We start from the raw sequence: 13,462 nt of genomic DNA, 5'->3' as shown, positions 1-13,462 counted from the left end.
TGCCTTTTCGCGAAGAGGTGCTGAAAGTGAAGAAGGAAGCCCCTGCCCCTCCCAAAACCAAAGCCAAAGGAAAGGCTCTGAAGGCAAAGAAAGCAGTGCTGAAAGGCATCCACAGCCACAATGCAAAATGAAGATATACCTATCACCCACCTCTGACAGCCCAAGACACTGTAGCTCTGAAGAAAACCCAAATGCCCTCGGAAAAGCGGCCCCAGGAGAAACAAGATTGACCACTATGCCATCAAGTTCCCCCCGACTACTGACTCAGCCATGAAGAAGATGAAAGACAACAATACACTCATGTTCACTGTGGATGTCAAGGCCAAAAAGCACCAGATCAAACGGCTGTGAAGAAGCTCTTTGACATTGACGTGGCCAAAGTCGACACCCCGATCCAGCGTGATGGAGAGAAGAGGCATATGTTCCCCTGGCTCCCAACTAAGATGCTTTGGATGTTGCCAACAAAATTGGGATCATCTAAACTGAATCCAGCTGGCTAATTCTAAATACAAAAACTTTTCACTGGAAAAAAAATGACACCAACTATAGCAAAGTTATCAACCAACATACACATTTTAATTGCAAAATGTAAAAACTTTCATTACATAAAACTTTAATTTACATACATTCTTTACACGGTGGAAGTCTTTACAAGTTTGCAGTACATTAAGTTACTGTCAATATTCTGCACTGAACACACATTAACAGCTTAGACCAGCTTAGACCGTTTAGAGCATGAGCAGTTGGGACAGATGTCTGTCTTCCTTCGATTACTGGGACCATCCAGGCCCACCACTCCGGTTCCCTGAAGATGAACTGCAGCTGTCTGGCTGCTCACCCTGACAGCAGGGAAGAGGCTGAGCAGAGTTCCTGGCTTACCTCTGCCTCTCCAGTCTTCTCCCTCAGCCTGTGACTGACCTTCCTGAAGGAGGGAGAGGGAAAAAACACTGCAGCCAGCATTTTTCTGAGGGCGAAACTACAGAAAGAAGTTTGGAGGGAAAATTGGCTATGATGAGACTGGGGCTTCTCTGGGAATGCTGTGTGTCTGTCTGATCCTGTCACCAATTCTCACAGATAAGTGACTGCTGTTTCTGAAAAGGTCACAAGTGCTCTGAGGGGTTTAAGTCTGAAGACTGGGACACTGCCAAGTTGTGAGTTAAGGTGGCTTCACAGGATGACCTCATCCAACCCACAGAGTCCTTGTGAGGAGAGCAAGTTAAAACTGGCACAAAGCAGATATCCGGACTCCCCAATTTGTTTAAAACTCAAAACTAAATTGGTTTCCTTTCTTTGCACGGGTGCTTGCAGCTGTGGCTTACTCTTGGATTGATGCTGGCTGACTCTGAGTGACAGACGCACTAAGTGCAAGAGGAACGGTCTCCAGGCCGGCCCCACTATGTCTGGACAGTACCAAGCCTCTCCTTGGAATTATGTAACATTTCTCTTCTCCACTATTCTGAAAATGTCTGGACATTTCATGTCTCCAGAGAAAGGAAAATGACAGATTATTTAGCTCTAATGCTTAAATTATGCAGGGAGGGGCAACCAGACACTAAGAGACCGGGACAATAGATAAGCCGGCGGAAGGCTTTCTCACCAAGGCCAGCATTTAAAGCTACATTGTGTCCAGGGTAGGCAGACTTGCATATAGCGCATGAGGGGGAGAGCACCTGCCTATCTTCTGAGATGCTTTCGTAGAAGCTGTTGGGTACTGGGAGGCTGGGGGTGAGGCATCTGGGGATACACATGCCGCCGGTGACACAGCACATTCCCAGAGCCTCCTATTTTTCATTTGCTACAGAGTTATCTCTATAAGCACCTCACCTTCTTAACTCCCTGGCCCTGACATGGATAGGTTCTGTACACGATATGCACAGGTCCAAACATGGAGAGGATCTCAAGCTAACTTACTGTTTCAAAGCTCATCTCTGGCACTCCCTTCTGTCAACTAATTTTAGTGGGTGATGGGTCATGACTGAGAGTTAATGAGTATAGAACTCAGGAGAATTTCTCCTCCACAACTAAGAGAACTCAAATGTTTAAAAGACTCTTCTGTTCAACAACTGATTCTCAAAAGGTAGACAAGATCACCTCTGCCCAAGGAACCAGACATGCGGCTTTCACTCTTTCTCCTAAAACCTGGCCTTCTCCGGCAGGGCAAGGATTAGATGAGAAACAAACATCTGCTTTGGAGTTTTCAATGTTCACTATGGAAGCCATTGGTTAACGAGCAAACTCTCATCTGGGCTATATTAAAATGGCTGAGGCCATCACCTGCAGCTAAGGAACTTGAGATTTCATATTAAAATAATTATTCCTACACTGAGGCCTATGCTGGATTTTGGAAGAGAACAGAAAACTGAGAACTGAAAAACAAGTGATGTAAACTCCAAAGGGACCCACAACTGGAATTGGGCAGACTCCCTCTTCTGCTCACACATCTGGAAACATGGAATGACAGGAAAATGGCTGGACACAATTCTGTTCCAGGCACATTCACTCAAAGAATTTTCAAATGAGGGAAAAATGAAGGCTTTTTATAAAAGTCATCTGGTTAGAATCTCTCCTCCTCCATTTCTGTCCAAAACAGTTTTAAAAACAAATCTTGAAGAGTTTCTGCTTTGCTGACCTGTGTCTAGGTTCTCCTACCCCAAAGAGGGCTCCCTTGAATCAAGTAAACCATTTTCGTTCTTGGGCACCGCACTGTGCTGAGGCAGGACAATAATATGCTACAGAACCAACCACTTACCTAACAGCAGTTAACTGTTCTAAGCCCTAGTTTCTTTACCTGTAAAATGAGGATGATACCTACTTAACAGGACTGAGTAAAGATTAAAGGAGATCGTGGACTACACAAATGTTGTTATTCCTTTCTCTTAAAAAATGAGCCCAAATCTGCTAATTTCATAGATTGTTTTACATATCACCAAATAGGTAGATTGTTTTCATAAACCATTATTATGCAATTTCTCTCTTCTCTAAAAAAATTGGGAGTAGGGAAAGGATAAAGTCTGCCTCTTTTCAGAAGCCAGAACAAGTGTACTAATACTTGATTCCCAAGACCTCCGGACATCTAGACATAAATGCTTCACACTGGTGCAGAAGCAGCCTTTCTTCCCAAAGAGCTGATTTCCAGGGATACCAGTCTTTGCTCTGGGAACTTATAAGGAAGTGAACCTAACCCATGTGTGGAGGTCACATGTCACCTCTTACTTAGTAAACACTAAACAAACTCCTGAGCAAGTCCCTCTTTTTAGAGCCCTGCAGTTTTGCTCTTATTGTGGTGGTGGAGGCGGGAGTTGGTTAGGTGATCCCACCATGCCCCACGACCTTTCCTCACTAATGAATCTCTTCGCTACACTGGGTCATGTGCTTCCGTGGAGGGGCTGAGAGCAAGGTGAGCTGGGGAAATCCCGCAGGACTCCCACACAAAGCCTTGGGTGACTAGAAAGGGACTGGTTAAAAATCCCAAGCCACTTCTGCAGGACTTTCAGTGGTAGATTCGGCTTATCAGAATTGCCTTGAGAAGAAGACGAATTACTTCCATGTATCCAGTAATTAAGAGCAGAAAACCCTGTATGGAGAATTTGTCTGCTAAAAAAAAAAAATGTATATTCAATTCTGAACTGGACTGATTTTAAGTAAAACGAGTGGTACGTGCACAAAAGTCTCTACTTATCTGCTGCCATACCATTCTCTGTTGAACTGCTTACAGCTCAGGGGCTGAGGGGACTTCCAGGGAATGCCTCCAAACACCCACATGTGCGAGGGTTTCTTAGTTTCCAAAGTTTTGAGCTGAAGTGGGTATTTTATGAACATTTAAGGTATAAAGGGCAGGAGTGAAATGGGGAAGGAACACACGCTAATTCATAAAAATGAAACAGAAATCTCAATCATCAAAACAGTTGTTTTGCTCCTAAGGAAGCCTCCCTTTTCTTAACCCAAAGAGTCAAATTTAGGAAAACGCAGAGAGGCCTCTAAAGAACTTGTTTCCATATAATCCTTCCTCCCCATGTGCGGCAGGGATAAGGAGGACATGGCAAATGCTTGAAAAGCTTGCACAAAGCTGGCCTCTAAATGATCCCTCTGAGTTAAAACCTCTTAAATCATAACTGTTTAGCAAGCATGACTTTTATATGTACAAAAAGTTTTGGTTTTCCTCATTTATCAACACAAGACGTTGATTCTTTTAAGAAAAAATTCCCTCAGGTACACTTCATCTTAGTTTCATCTAAGCCCATGGAGGAGGCTCTGAATGTTTCCACTAAAAGCTCCATGAACCCTGACTGTCCTTTGGAAGCCCACAAACAGGCAGTTCGAGTGCCCCACTGCTGCTCATGAGACATACAGAGAAAGAGGGCCTTGGGACAGGTACAGCGGCACCGCTGAGGATGAAGAGGACCCCGCAAGGAGTCACACCCGCTTCCCTCACCACTGCCTGCCTCTGGTCCCTGACCCTGAAAGACACCTCCTGTACCCATTTGATTTCTGCCATTCAGAATCAGGGGCCACAGAGTGGTTTGTCTTCCTTCATCTTGTTAATAGCATGATGAGAGACCAGATATCTAGCAGTTAATAAAAGAATAATAAAGAAAAAGAAACAAGAAAAGAGTGTCCTTTTACACTGTTTGATTAATACATACTAAAAGCACTTACAGGAAACAATGAGCACAGTGAATTATCCAATCAAAAGGATATAGCTTATATTATTACAAAGAATAAAACTACCTCACCTTGTTTCCCAGTACAAAGAGGAAGATCATTTTAGTCGCACACCCAGCTGGCAAACACTTTGGATCTGGAGTTCCTTCCCCAACCACATTACAACATCAGCTTGACACATCTGTAAAACATCTTCCCAGCAGAAAGTCAGACCCTAAAGATCAAACCTGGGGAGGCGCCCTCTCCCCAGGCCAGCACTCTAACTCATCCCCCTCTGAAGACACTTGGTAAAAGTAACACAGTTGACAGGAATGGTGCTGCCTCAGCAGTAAAGGGCTCTGGCTCAGCCAAAGGAGAGGGCTCCAGAAGCCCAACTGCTGAGAAACCACCTGGATAAGTAAGGGAAAAGGGAAGGAGTTATGGGTGGGGGATGGGGCAAGTGCAGAAAAACCTGATAAAATGGAGAAAAGTATTTAGAAATGACCATTTCAATTACAATCAGACTCCAGTCTGGCATCGCTGAGACTCTAAGAGCCATGGACTCTGGGAAAGAAGTGTACATCTTGAAAGCAATTTGAGGTTATCTGATCTTTTTTCACTGGTTCTAGACTCCGTTCTGCTTGGGAAACTGCAATGGCTTCTTTAATCAGCCATGGCTTTCCTAAAAAAGTACAAGTTGGTGTGGTCAGGAAGACAGGACACACAAGCCATCTGGTAAAGGATGGCTCTGAAGTCAGAACCTGTTGGCTGCCCTCTCTGTGGCCAGGGAGCCAGCAGAGGGGATCATGTAAGTGAGGGAAGGCACCAATCCTGTTTCCTGCCTGAAGGGCAGCCTCATGGCTGTGGTGCCAAAAGACCTGGAAGAGCCCAGTCTCTCTCAGACAGGTATTGGCAAAGTCCTGGCCAAGCAGCGCGGCTGGAAGAGTCTGGCTGGCTCTGGTCATCACCTCCAGCATACAGCTGGCTCACAAAGACATGCACAGGGCAGGTAACTAAGTAAACAGTCCCTGGAAAGTGTTTCATTGTTTTTGTTTTTATTTCCTCCTTTCAATCTGGTCTTCGGCTCTAAAAGCTGTTCCTCCACACAGTTCTGTTTCTTATAGTACTGAGAGGGTGGTTGCATCACAGATGACCAAAGGCTGGACCCCTCTGGCTATAATGTAGACCTTCCAGTGGGTGGCACCAGCATAACCTTGAAGAGAAACAGCAACAGGAAAGCATGTTAATGTCAGGGGCTGGGCACACCTGTGGGCATGAGCAAGGCAGGTCTGCTGAAGCTGCCCTCGGGGCATGCCTGCAGAGTCAGGCAAATCTTGCTCTCAAGGTCTTTTAGCTCTTCTGGGCATAAATATTCCCAGTTACTATCAGATCTCACTGTAACCTGACATCCGCCAGGAGCCACTTTGAACCAAAGCGCTTCACCTCCCCTCATCTGGGTAATTGTGAATTACAACTCAGCAGGCTTAACAAAGGCAGTATGATCTAGATGAGGCTGGTGTTGGGCATCAATTCTCACACTGATCTCATCTTTTTCAGCAAGAAGACAAGAGGAGTTCTGAGGGGGAGTGGGACTCCCACCCAAGTCCCCTGAGGTTATTTACAATATGGCCTCATTACAGAACATCCAGATTAACCTAAACCAGTGTTTCTTAAATTGTGTTCTGCAGACAGTAGCAGCACCCTGTAAAACTGTCCGAGAAAAACAGGTTCCGTGGTCAAGTAAGTTTGAGAAACGCTAGTTTTTGGAAACTTTTGTACACTAAAGTGCACTATATATCGACAAGACAGGCATTTCCCAAAGTCAACTGACCCAAGGAGTCCTATTTGTCACAGACCTTTCCGAGGGGTCCCTGTTCCCACCCCAGGGGTCAAGAATGACCTGAAGAACTTTTTAGGAAACACTGGCCTACATTAATTTGAGTGGGCTAGGAAGGTAAATTTAAAAACTTTAAAAACTTTAACACTTCAATAATCTGATGGAAAATTTTCTAGAGTATTATGTACCCTACTCATCTTTAAACAGAGAGCACTGAATAAAATGTAACCTCTACATGGTGACTCAAAAAAGGTCACTATAATCAGTGACTATATAATCCTGGCAGATGTGCGGACTCACCAGCACCTGACCCCTATGTCATTCTTGAAAACACCTCCCATCAGGTTTTCTGGTAGTCTGTAACCCTGTCCCCGTCCCCGCAACCTTCATAGGACAATGCTTATTTTGTTGAAAAACACAGAATTTGCTTGTCAAATAGGCATTCTTAAGGGTCCCTGAGGTGCTTGAGCAGCCATCTGTCCTACAACCATTGAATTCTTCTTCTCCACTATCAGGGTCTGCTCTCCTGTCCTCATTTGCAACGTGGCAGCTGCAGCCATCGCTTCTATTCCTGCCACTGCTTCAGGCGCCCACTGTTCTCCCCACCATTCCCTACCCCTCTCCTTTTCTTCAAGACTTGCCCTCTTCCTCTTGTTCTCTTCCATCTCCCATCCCTTCTCCACATTCCTGTCATGTGGCTGGCCTTTCATGGCCACTGTCAACCATAGGGCTCCTTTCCCTCTGGTCAGCAGACCAGCCAACTCAGCATGGCAGGTACCAGGCTTTGGATTTTAGACTGCTCTGGACTGCCCCCACTGGACTCTGATGGCCAAAGCTTCTTTGATCACTGCCAGTCACCCATATTTTTCATTTTCCCGAATTCTATAATTGGCATTCTAGATGCTTGTGGGAGCTGGAAACCTGGAATTTGTATAACTAAGGCATTTCTGCAGTTGTCTGAACTGTCAGCCATTTGCAGAACATAAGACAGAAACTTTTTCAAGCACAACTACACACTCCCAACCCAAATGTCATACAGACTTGTGCAGTAGTCACACCTCATGGAAGGGTAAGAACAATTTCTACACAAGACTCTTCTTTTTGAAGTAAATCTGAAGGGTCAGGCCAGCTGAGCTCCATTATAAGTTAATGCTTAATTTGTGCATTTTTATTCGTTCATTTCTAAATTGAAAAAAAAGTTATATAACTCAGCCAAACCTTGGCACAGTCTGCATCCTTCCTCCAAATGAGGTGAGAGGTTTCTAGGAATTGAGATTTTCTGAATAGGTAAATTAAAAGAAATCAATTAGAAAACCAGTCTGAGCTCCAGACCTCCCCTTGGTTTTGTGAGGTGGGGAAAAACGAGGAGGGCAATGATGACGCTTGCTGATTTATTTGCTTCTGCCAAGAAAACTACAGTCAAACTGATTGCTACCGACAGCATTTGATTTAAACCTCTTTGTCTGGAACAAATTTTTAGAATGCACAGAACAAGTCACAGTTGGAAAATCATGGAGCCAAGGGTGAGTCATGACCGTGAGGCTGTGACTTGGCTATTGGGCCCACGCAGAAGGTAATATTTCCTTGGGTGGCTGTTGCCCTTACATATTGCTTGCATTGTTTTATTAGCAAAATGGACAAAGAAAGGGTTTCCTCGAATCTGGACTCGTACCTCCCCTGGCTTGACTCTGTTAAACAAGACACTTAAAACTTGATGCTTTGCCTAACTGATGGTAGGGCCTTGGGATGGTCGTCTCTCCTCTCTGGGTCTCACTCTAATCTATAAAATAAAGGGTTGCTCTAAATATTTTCCATAATCCCTTCTAACTTGAAATTTCTAAGACCAATGGACACATGCCTTCTAAATGTATACACAACAAAACATTTATTTCTGCTACATTTTCTCATTAGTCCCATCTAAGCATAAATATTGACCCTGTTCATTTAAAAAAATGCGATTTTTTTTACTCTACTCAATTGAACCTTTGTGAACTCAACATTTTTTGAGTTAAAGATGAAAAAGATCCTGTGACTGACCTTGCCCTCCCGGGGCCCCACCTACCGATATCCCCTGGCTCTAGTGGTATTGCCACGGAATGGCAGTGTCTTCGGCACTGGAAGGGAGGGATGAGCTGCAACATGGCCTCACCGCTGCCAATGGTAAAAAGATCATGCATCCTACGCATCTGAAGGTAAAAAAGGGGGGATGGGGGGAGAAAACAAAATAAAACCCAGGGGCATGGGAGATCAAGAGACAAAAATCCACATAAATACAGCTCTGAGTTTCCTAGCAGCCTAAGCAAAAAGGAAAACAGAACAACACAATTCACAATTATGTCCAAAAGACAAGAACGAACTAGTTTCTCCAAAGCATGGTATCTCCCAGTACTGAGACTAGGGTAAAATCTCTTTTAATGGCTTCTCCTAATGGGACCTTGTGTGATTTAGTGACATCTTCAATAACAGCACTATAGCAGAAACAGCATGAGCTTCATGATTCCCAACTGTTTCTAGCCACAGCGTCTAAGTATGTCAAAGGGTAGTATCTAATTGCAATTTAACAAAAGCCTAGCAAAGGCCAACACATGGTGGTCCAAGCATGAAATCTTCTGAGGGTCTGGTCTGATCCAGACTTTTAGAGAAATAGATGCTCTACACATCCTTTGGGAAATGTTCCATGGAATATTCTTTCTTGCTGCCAGGGTTTTTATGAGACTTGAATAGCAGCAAGTTCAAGTTTATACTTTCTGGCAAGACTTAGGTAAGTAGATGTCATGCTACTGATTAAAAGCTAATGACAGTAAGATTGGCCTTGATTTTGAAAACTAAAGAGACAATCAGGATATGCACCTGCACAGGCAACTACTGCACTTCTGAGGGAATACTACTGCTACCAACAGACATGAAGTGCAACCTGCTGTGTGCCAGGCAGAGTTGTGAACCCTGGGGTTGGGGTGAGGCAGGGAGTAGGGATAAACAAAGAGGTTGATCTTGCTGAGGCTTCTCTTTCTACCTAGAGAGAGCGAAGTCCCTAGGGCCTTCCGTCCCAACCCCTGCCCTTTTGGGAAACCCTTCATTTATAAAAAGTAGGGGGTCAGAAATCCGACTCCCTGGACCTTGTCTTGGTTTTCTCTTCACCACCTGGGGCCTGTCTTGGGTTTTGGCCCCATCTTTTCCTGTTCCCAGCCCTGGTCTCTCCGTTGCTCCCATTTGTCCTGGTCATGACTCTATTTCCATGGCAACACTAGAGCTATTTCAATTGTTGCTGCAGTGATAGGAGGAGGACTAGGGAAGACTAACTAGTATCTTGAATTGGCCTACAACTGATTGGTAGTGACACCAGAAGCACTTACATCTATAGTCTTGAAAAAAATCCCAGAAGACCAAAACAAAGTGGTTGTATCTCTTTTTCATATAAGCCTGCGAGGTGGCGGCATCATGTTCCTCCACACCCAGGAGGGAAGAAACAGACAACAGGAGGGAGCACGCCAGCCCCAGGCAACACTGTGGAGTTGGGAAAGTGGGCCTTGGAGCCCTTACCACTTCCCCCAGTGCCTCTTAACAATCCAATCCCCACTTCGTATCTTCTATCCCAAGGCTGTCTTTTGCATCCTGGGCCTCCAGACATGTGACTTTAAAAGGGTCCGGGGCCCAGGGACATGGACAACAGGGTGGAGTAACAAGGCTGTGGAGAAAGAAGAGCTTGGGCCAGGGTGGGGAACAGATGCTCCAAGAACCCAGACTCTCAGGATTTTTGCCTATTGGGCCACTCCCCTTCCCAAAACATCTCTGAGAACCACAACAAAATGACTTTGACAGGAGTCTAAGTAACTCTGTATTTATCCCTTTGGCTAGGCTCCTTGATGTCCCTGTTAGGCAGGCTGGTGAAATTAATTTCAGATTCAAATGGGAAAACCAAGATTAAGGCCCTCACCCAGAATTGTATCACAATTATGAAGATGAAATCATACTAGAGCCCCTAGAGCCCTGAGTTTTAGCTGGGGACAGCAGGATAAACTCCTTTAAAATCCGAGGCAAGAGCCCAGCACCTCCACCCTACTGCTGGCAGACAGAAATTCTTACTTCTAAACAAAATGATTGTTTTCCTAGGCTTTTAAATTCCTTTAACACGATTCAGCAAATTTGGAGCCAATAGTATCAGGAGGTTGAAGACAACTCAGAGTTGGTAGAAGTCGCAGTTTTGGAAATTTTTTTAAAAAAGGAAAATTCATCCTTTTAATTCTTCCAAAGCAATCCAAGCTCAAAAATCTTCCTCGGGAATGAGACTCAACAAAAGAGCAATTCAGAGAAAAGTAAACAGAAACAAACACAGAACAGCTTTGCCTCGTACACTGGCCACAGTGGGGTAAATGCAGGCTCTGGGGACTTAGCCACTGACTGAGGCGAGAAGTGTGGCCACCCAAACTGGGCTGCCTGCCTGTCAACCTTTTGTCTCCAAACTTCTCCAGGCTCCCAAGCGTTCTGCTTTCCCAATTCTCTACCTGAAGCTCCTCATTTTATTTCTGGGGAATGCCAACGCGGGAACAGGGGTGGGGAGAGCCCTCCCATTAACTTGCTGTGTCCTTGGGTAAGTCATTTAATTTCCTTATCTACAAAATGAGTTATTGGACTATTCATTTATAGTTTGCCTGCTTTCTACTTTGAGGTAGAGAAGTCAGACTAACTGCATGCTCATGTCCCTTCAAATTTCAGAATTCTACATACTTTAATGCAGAAAAGTAGCCTGCTGGAGGTAGATCTGCAAGGTAACTAGATTTTCTGTAAGCATGTCTTTGTAAAAGGGCAGGCCACTGCATATCTGACTAGTAAGAGGAGGAGAGAACTTTAGATTATGAAGGTGTCTTTTCAATTCACCCTCTAAGTTGATGTGCAGGGAAGGCCTTGATTATGACATTAGCCCAGGTCCCAAATGAGAAAAACTCCAGATCTAAGTCCTCTCAAAATTTTCTACCTTACTCCCCACAATTGGTTCTGGTTGAAGAAGGAAGCACTTTTTTAAGGAGGCATCTTCTGGAAATGGCAGGTAGGTGAAAACAGGAAAAAGCTCACGTAAAATGTGTGATTTGTTCAGAGGTCTTCTCCTGTAAAAATTTGAAAGAAAAAAGTAATTAAACTGGGCAAGCCAGCCTCCATTACTAACAGAGCTAATCAAGGATGGGAAAATTGTGGGCGGTGGGTAAAGAGGGAAAAATATCAGGACAATATCTTAAGTATTAGGTCCATGAAGAATAGTCATGCCAAATCAATTAATTGTAACATGTACATGCACACAAACTCTACAGCCATGAATTTGTCCGTGTGGGTGGAGTGTTTATAAAATCCAGCTAAAACAACATATAGAGGAAGGAAAGAAACAATCCATTCATTCTTTCTTGGAAAAGAGACTGAAGTACTCACAAGCCAAGTGGGAGAAGAGACAAAAAGAGGAAGAAGGGGCAAAAATCGTGAACCTTCTTCTGAGGCAGAGTGGCGTGCAGTGAGGGGTGTGGATGGGGAAGCCTAACTAGCTTGATCATGCACATAAACAGCAAATTTAAAGGCAGAACATTGAGTAATTATACAATGAAAAGCTTGAAAAAGCAATTTTAATTCTCTTTTGGAATTTTAATTTCCTTTTCTTTCTAGAGAACACCCCAAGAAACAGTCCATGTTTTATAGGACACAGGAAGGAACGGGGAAACAGACCTGGGTTTGTCTTGGCTGGGTGACTTTAAGCAAGGTACCTAACCTGATTCCCACTTTTCTGACCTGAAAAATGACAATGATAATTCCTACTTCCCAGAGGAATTATGAGCGTCACCACTGAGCAACAGACACTAAGCACAAGGCACAAATGAGTGCTGGGAAATGATGTTTTTATTTTATTCTTCAGGCTCTCCCATTAGACCTCAACGCTCAGGACCCACTCTGCATAAACACAAATGCTAAACACATACATAGAAATAAATTATGATTCTATTAGGCAATCTTACTGTCCACCCATGACAGTGCCCTTCTTGACACATCTCACTGGTTTTTCCACAGTGACCTCCTGAGTATCATTTGACTTGTAGGCTGTATTACTTGTAGGCTGCTTACGGTGCTGGGCATAGTAGGGTCTCAGTGGTAGCTATCGATGTTTTGACATTTGGTCTGCCCCCTTTCTACACGCAGACTAGCGCTCCTTTTCACACTCACCATGGATAAGAAAATGGGAACCACCGGTCAGGAAAGCAGCGCCACCACTTTGCGAAAAACCCTTCCGTGAAGCCTTCTGTTGCCTCAGGGTACTGGCACAAAAAATGCTGAAGCTCCTCAGACAACAGGGGCTGCTCTGTCTGGACAAGGCCAAAAACAAAGCAAAACAAAACACAAAATTACTTGTCAGGAATGTCATAGAGCTTGATGCTTTCTATTCATTACATGGGCAACTGGTCCGTGGGAGAATCGGGCTTCTTGCTCACCTTGATCACCAGAGGATGGAGTCCCTCAAATTTCTTCGGGGTATCTTCCAGAAGCATTACTTTGAGGGGTAATTTCTGGGCACAACCAGTGCAGTTGGCAGGGATGGGGTCTGACTCATTCTGCTCACGATCATTTGTCCACCAGGGGTCAAAGTCTGAGAGAGGAAGGGATATGGAGAAAGCAGATACAAGAACACAGCAAGTAAATCCAGTAGCCCCAGCAATGAAGTAGAAAGGAAAGATAATAATAGTAATTTTAAAAGCTAACAGTGACAAGCACTGGTGACCTCTGAAAAGGTACATATGAAATAAGTAGCCTCTGAAGAGGGAACAGAGGGCCTAGGGCTCAAGAGTAACAAGGAGAGGTACTTCTCTCTGGATACTCTTCCACACTTTATGGAATATATCTTTTAATATGTTAAATCAACAAAATTAAACAGCTGGAGAAGATAACTCAGTGCCATGGGGCTGGAGATTTAGTTCTTCCACTGTTTTCTAACTTGTGACCTACACGTCTGAA

At 44.3% G+C, this 13,462-nt stretch overlaps 1 protein-coding gene across 6 annotated transcripts in view; it reads right to left on the bottom strand.

The window, feature by feature from the left end:
* Positions 1-554: 554 nt before the first annotated feature.
* CUNH6orf89 (chromosome unknown C6orf89 homolog) overlaps positions 555-13,462 on the bottom strand; it is a 34,222-nt gene continuing 21,314 nt past the window's right edge. For 5 of the 6 annotated variants that reach the window (XM_011354541.2, XM_023527538.1, XM_011354540.2 and 2 more), the window contains 5 exons: positions 12,943-13,097; positions 12,677-12,816; positions 11,451-11,580; positions 8,541-8,664; positions 555-5,854 (listed from right to left, as the gene is read on the bottom strand). In XM_011354541.2, coding sequence (XP_011352843.1) covers positions 5,760-5,854; positions 8,541-8,664; positions 11,451-11,580; positions 12,677-12,816; positions 12,943-13,097 — 644 coding nt within the window. In that variant the 3' untranslated portion in view covers positions 555-5,759. The remainder of the gene's footprint in view (positions 5,855-8,540; positions 8,665-11,450; positions 11,581-12,676; positions 12,817-12,942; positions 13,098-13,462) is intronic. The other variant, XR_002779086.1, reaches the window with a different exon arrangement.

This window comes from Pteropus vampyrus, unplaced genomic scaffold, assembly GCF_000151845.1.
Source record: "Pteropus vampyrus isolate Shadow unplaced genomic scaffold, Pvam_2.0 Scaffold18, whole genome shotgun sequence".
Classification (NCBI taxonomy): domain Eukaryota; kingdom Metazoa; phylum Chordata; class Mammalia; order Chiroptera; family Pteropodidae; genus Pteropus; species Pteropus vampyrus.
The sequence above is the reverse complement of the archived record's forward strand: the minus strand, read 5'-3'. Positions and strand labels throughout refer to the sequence as shown.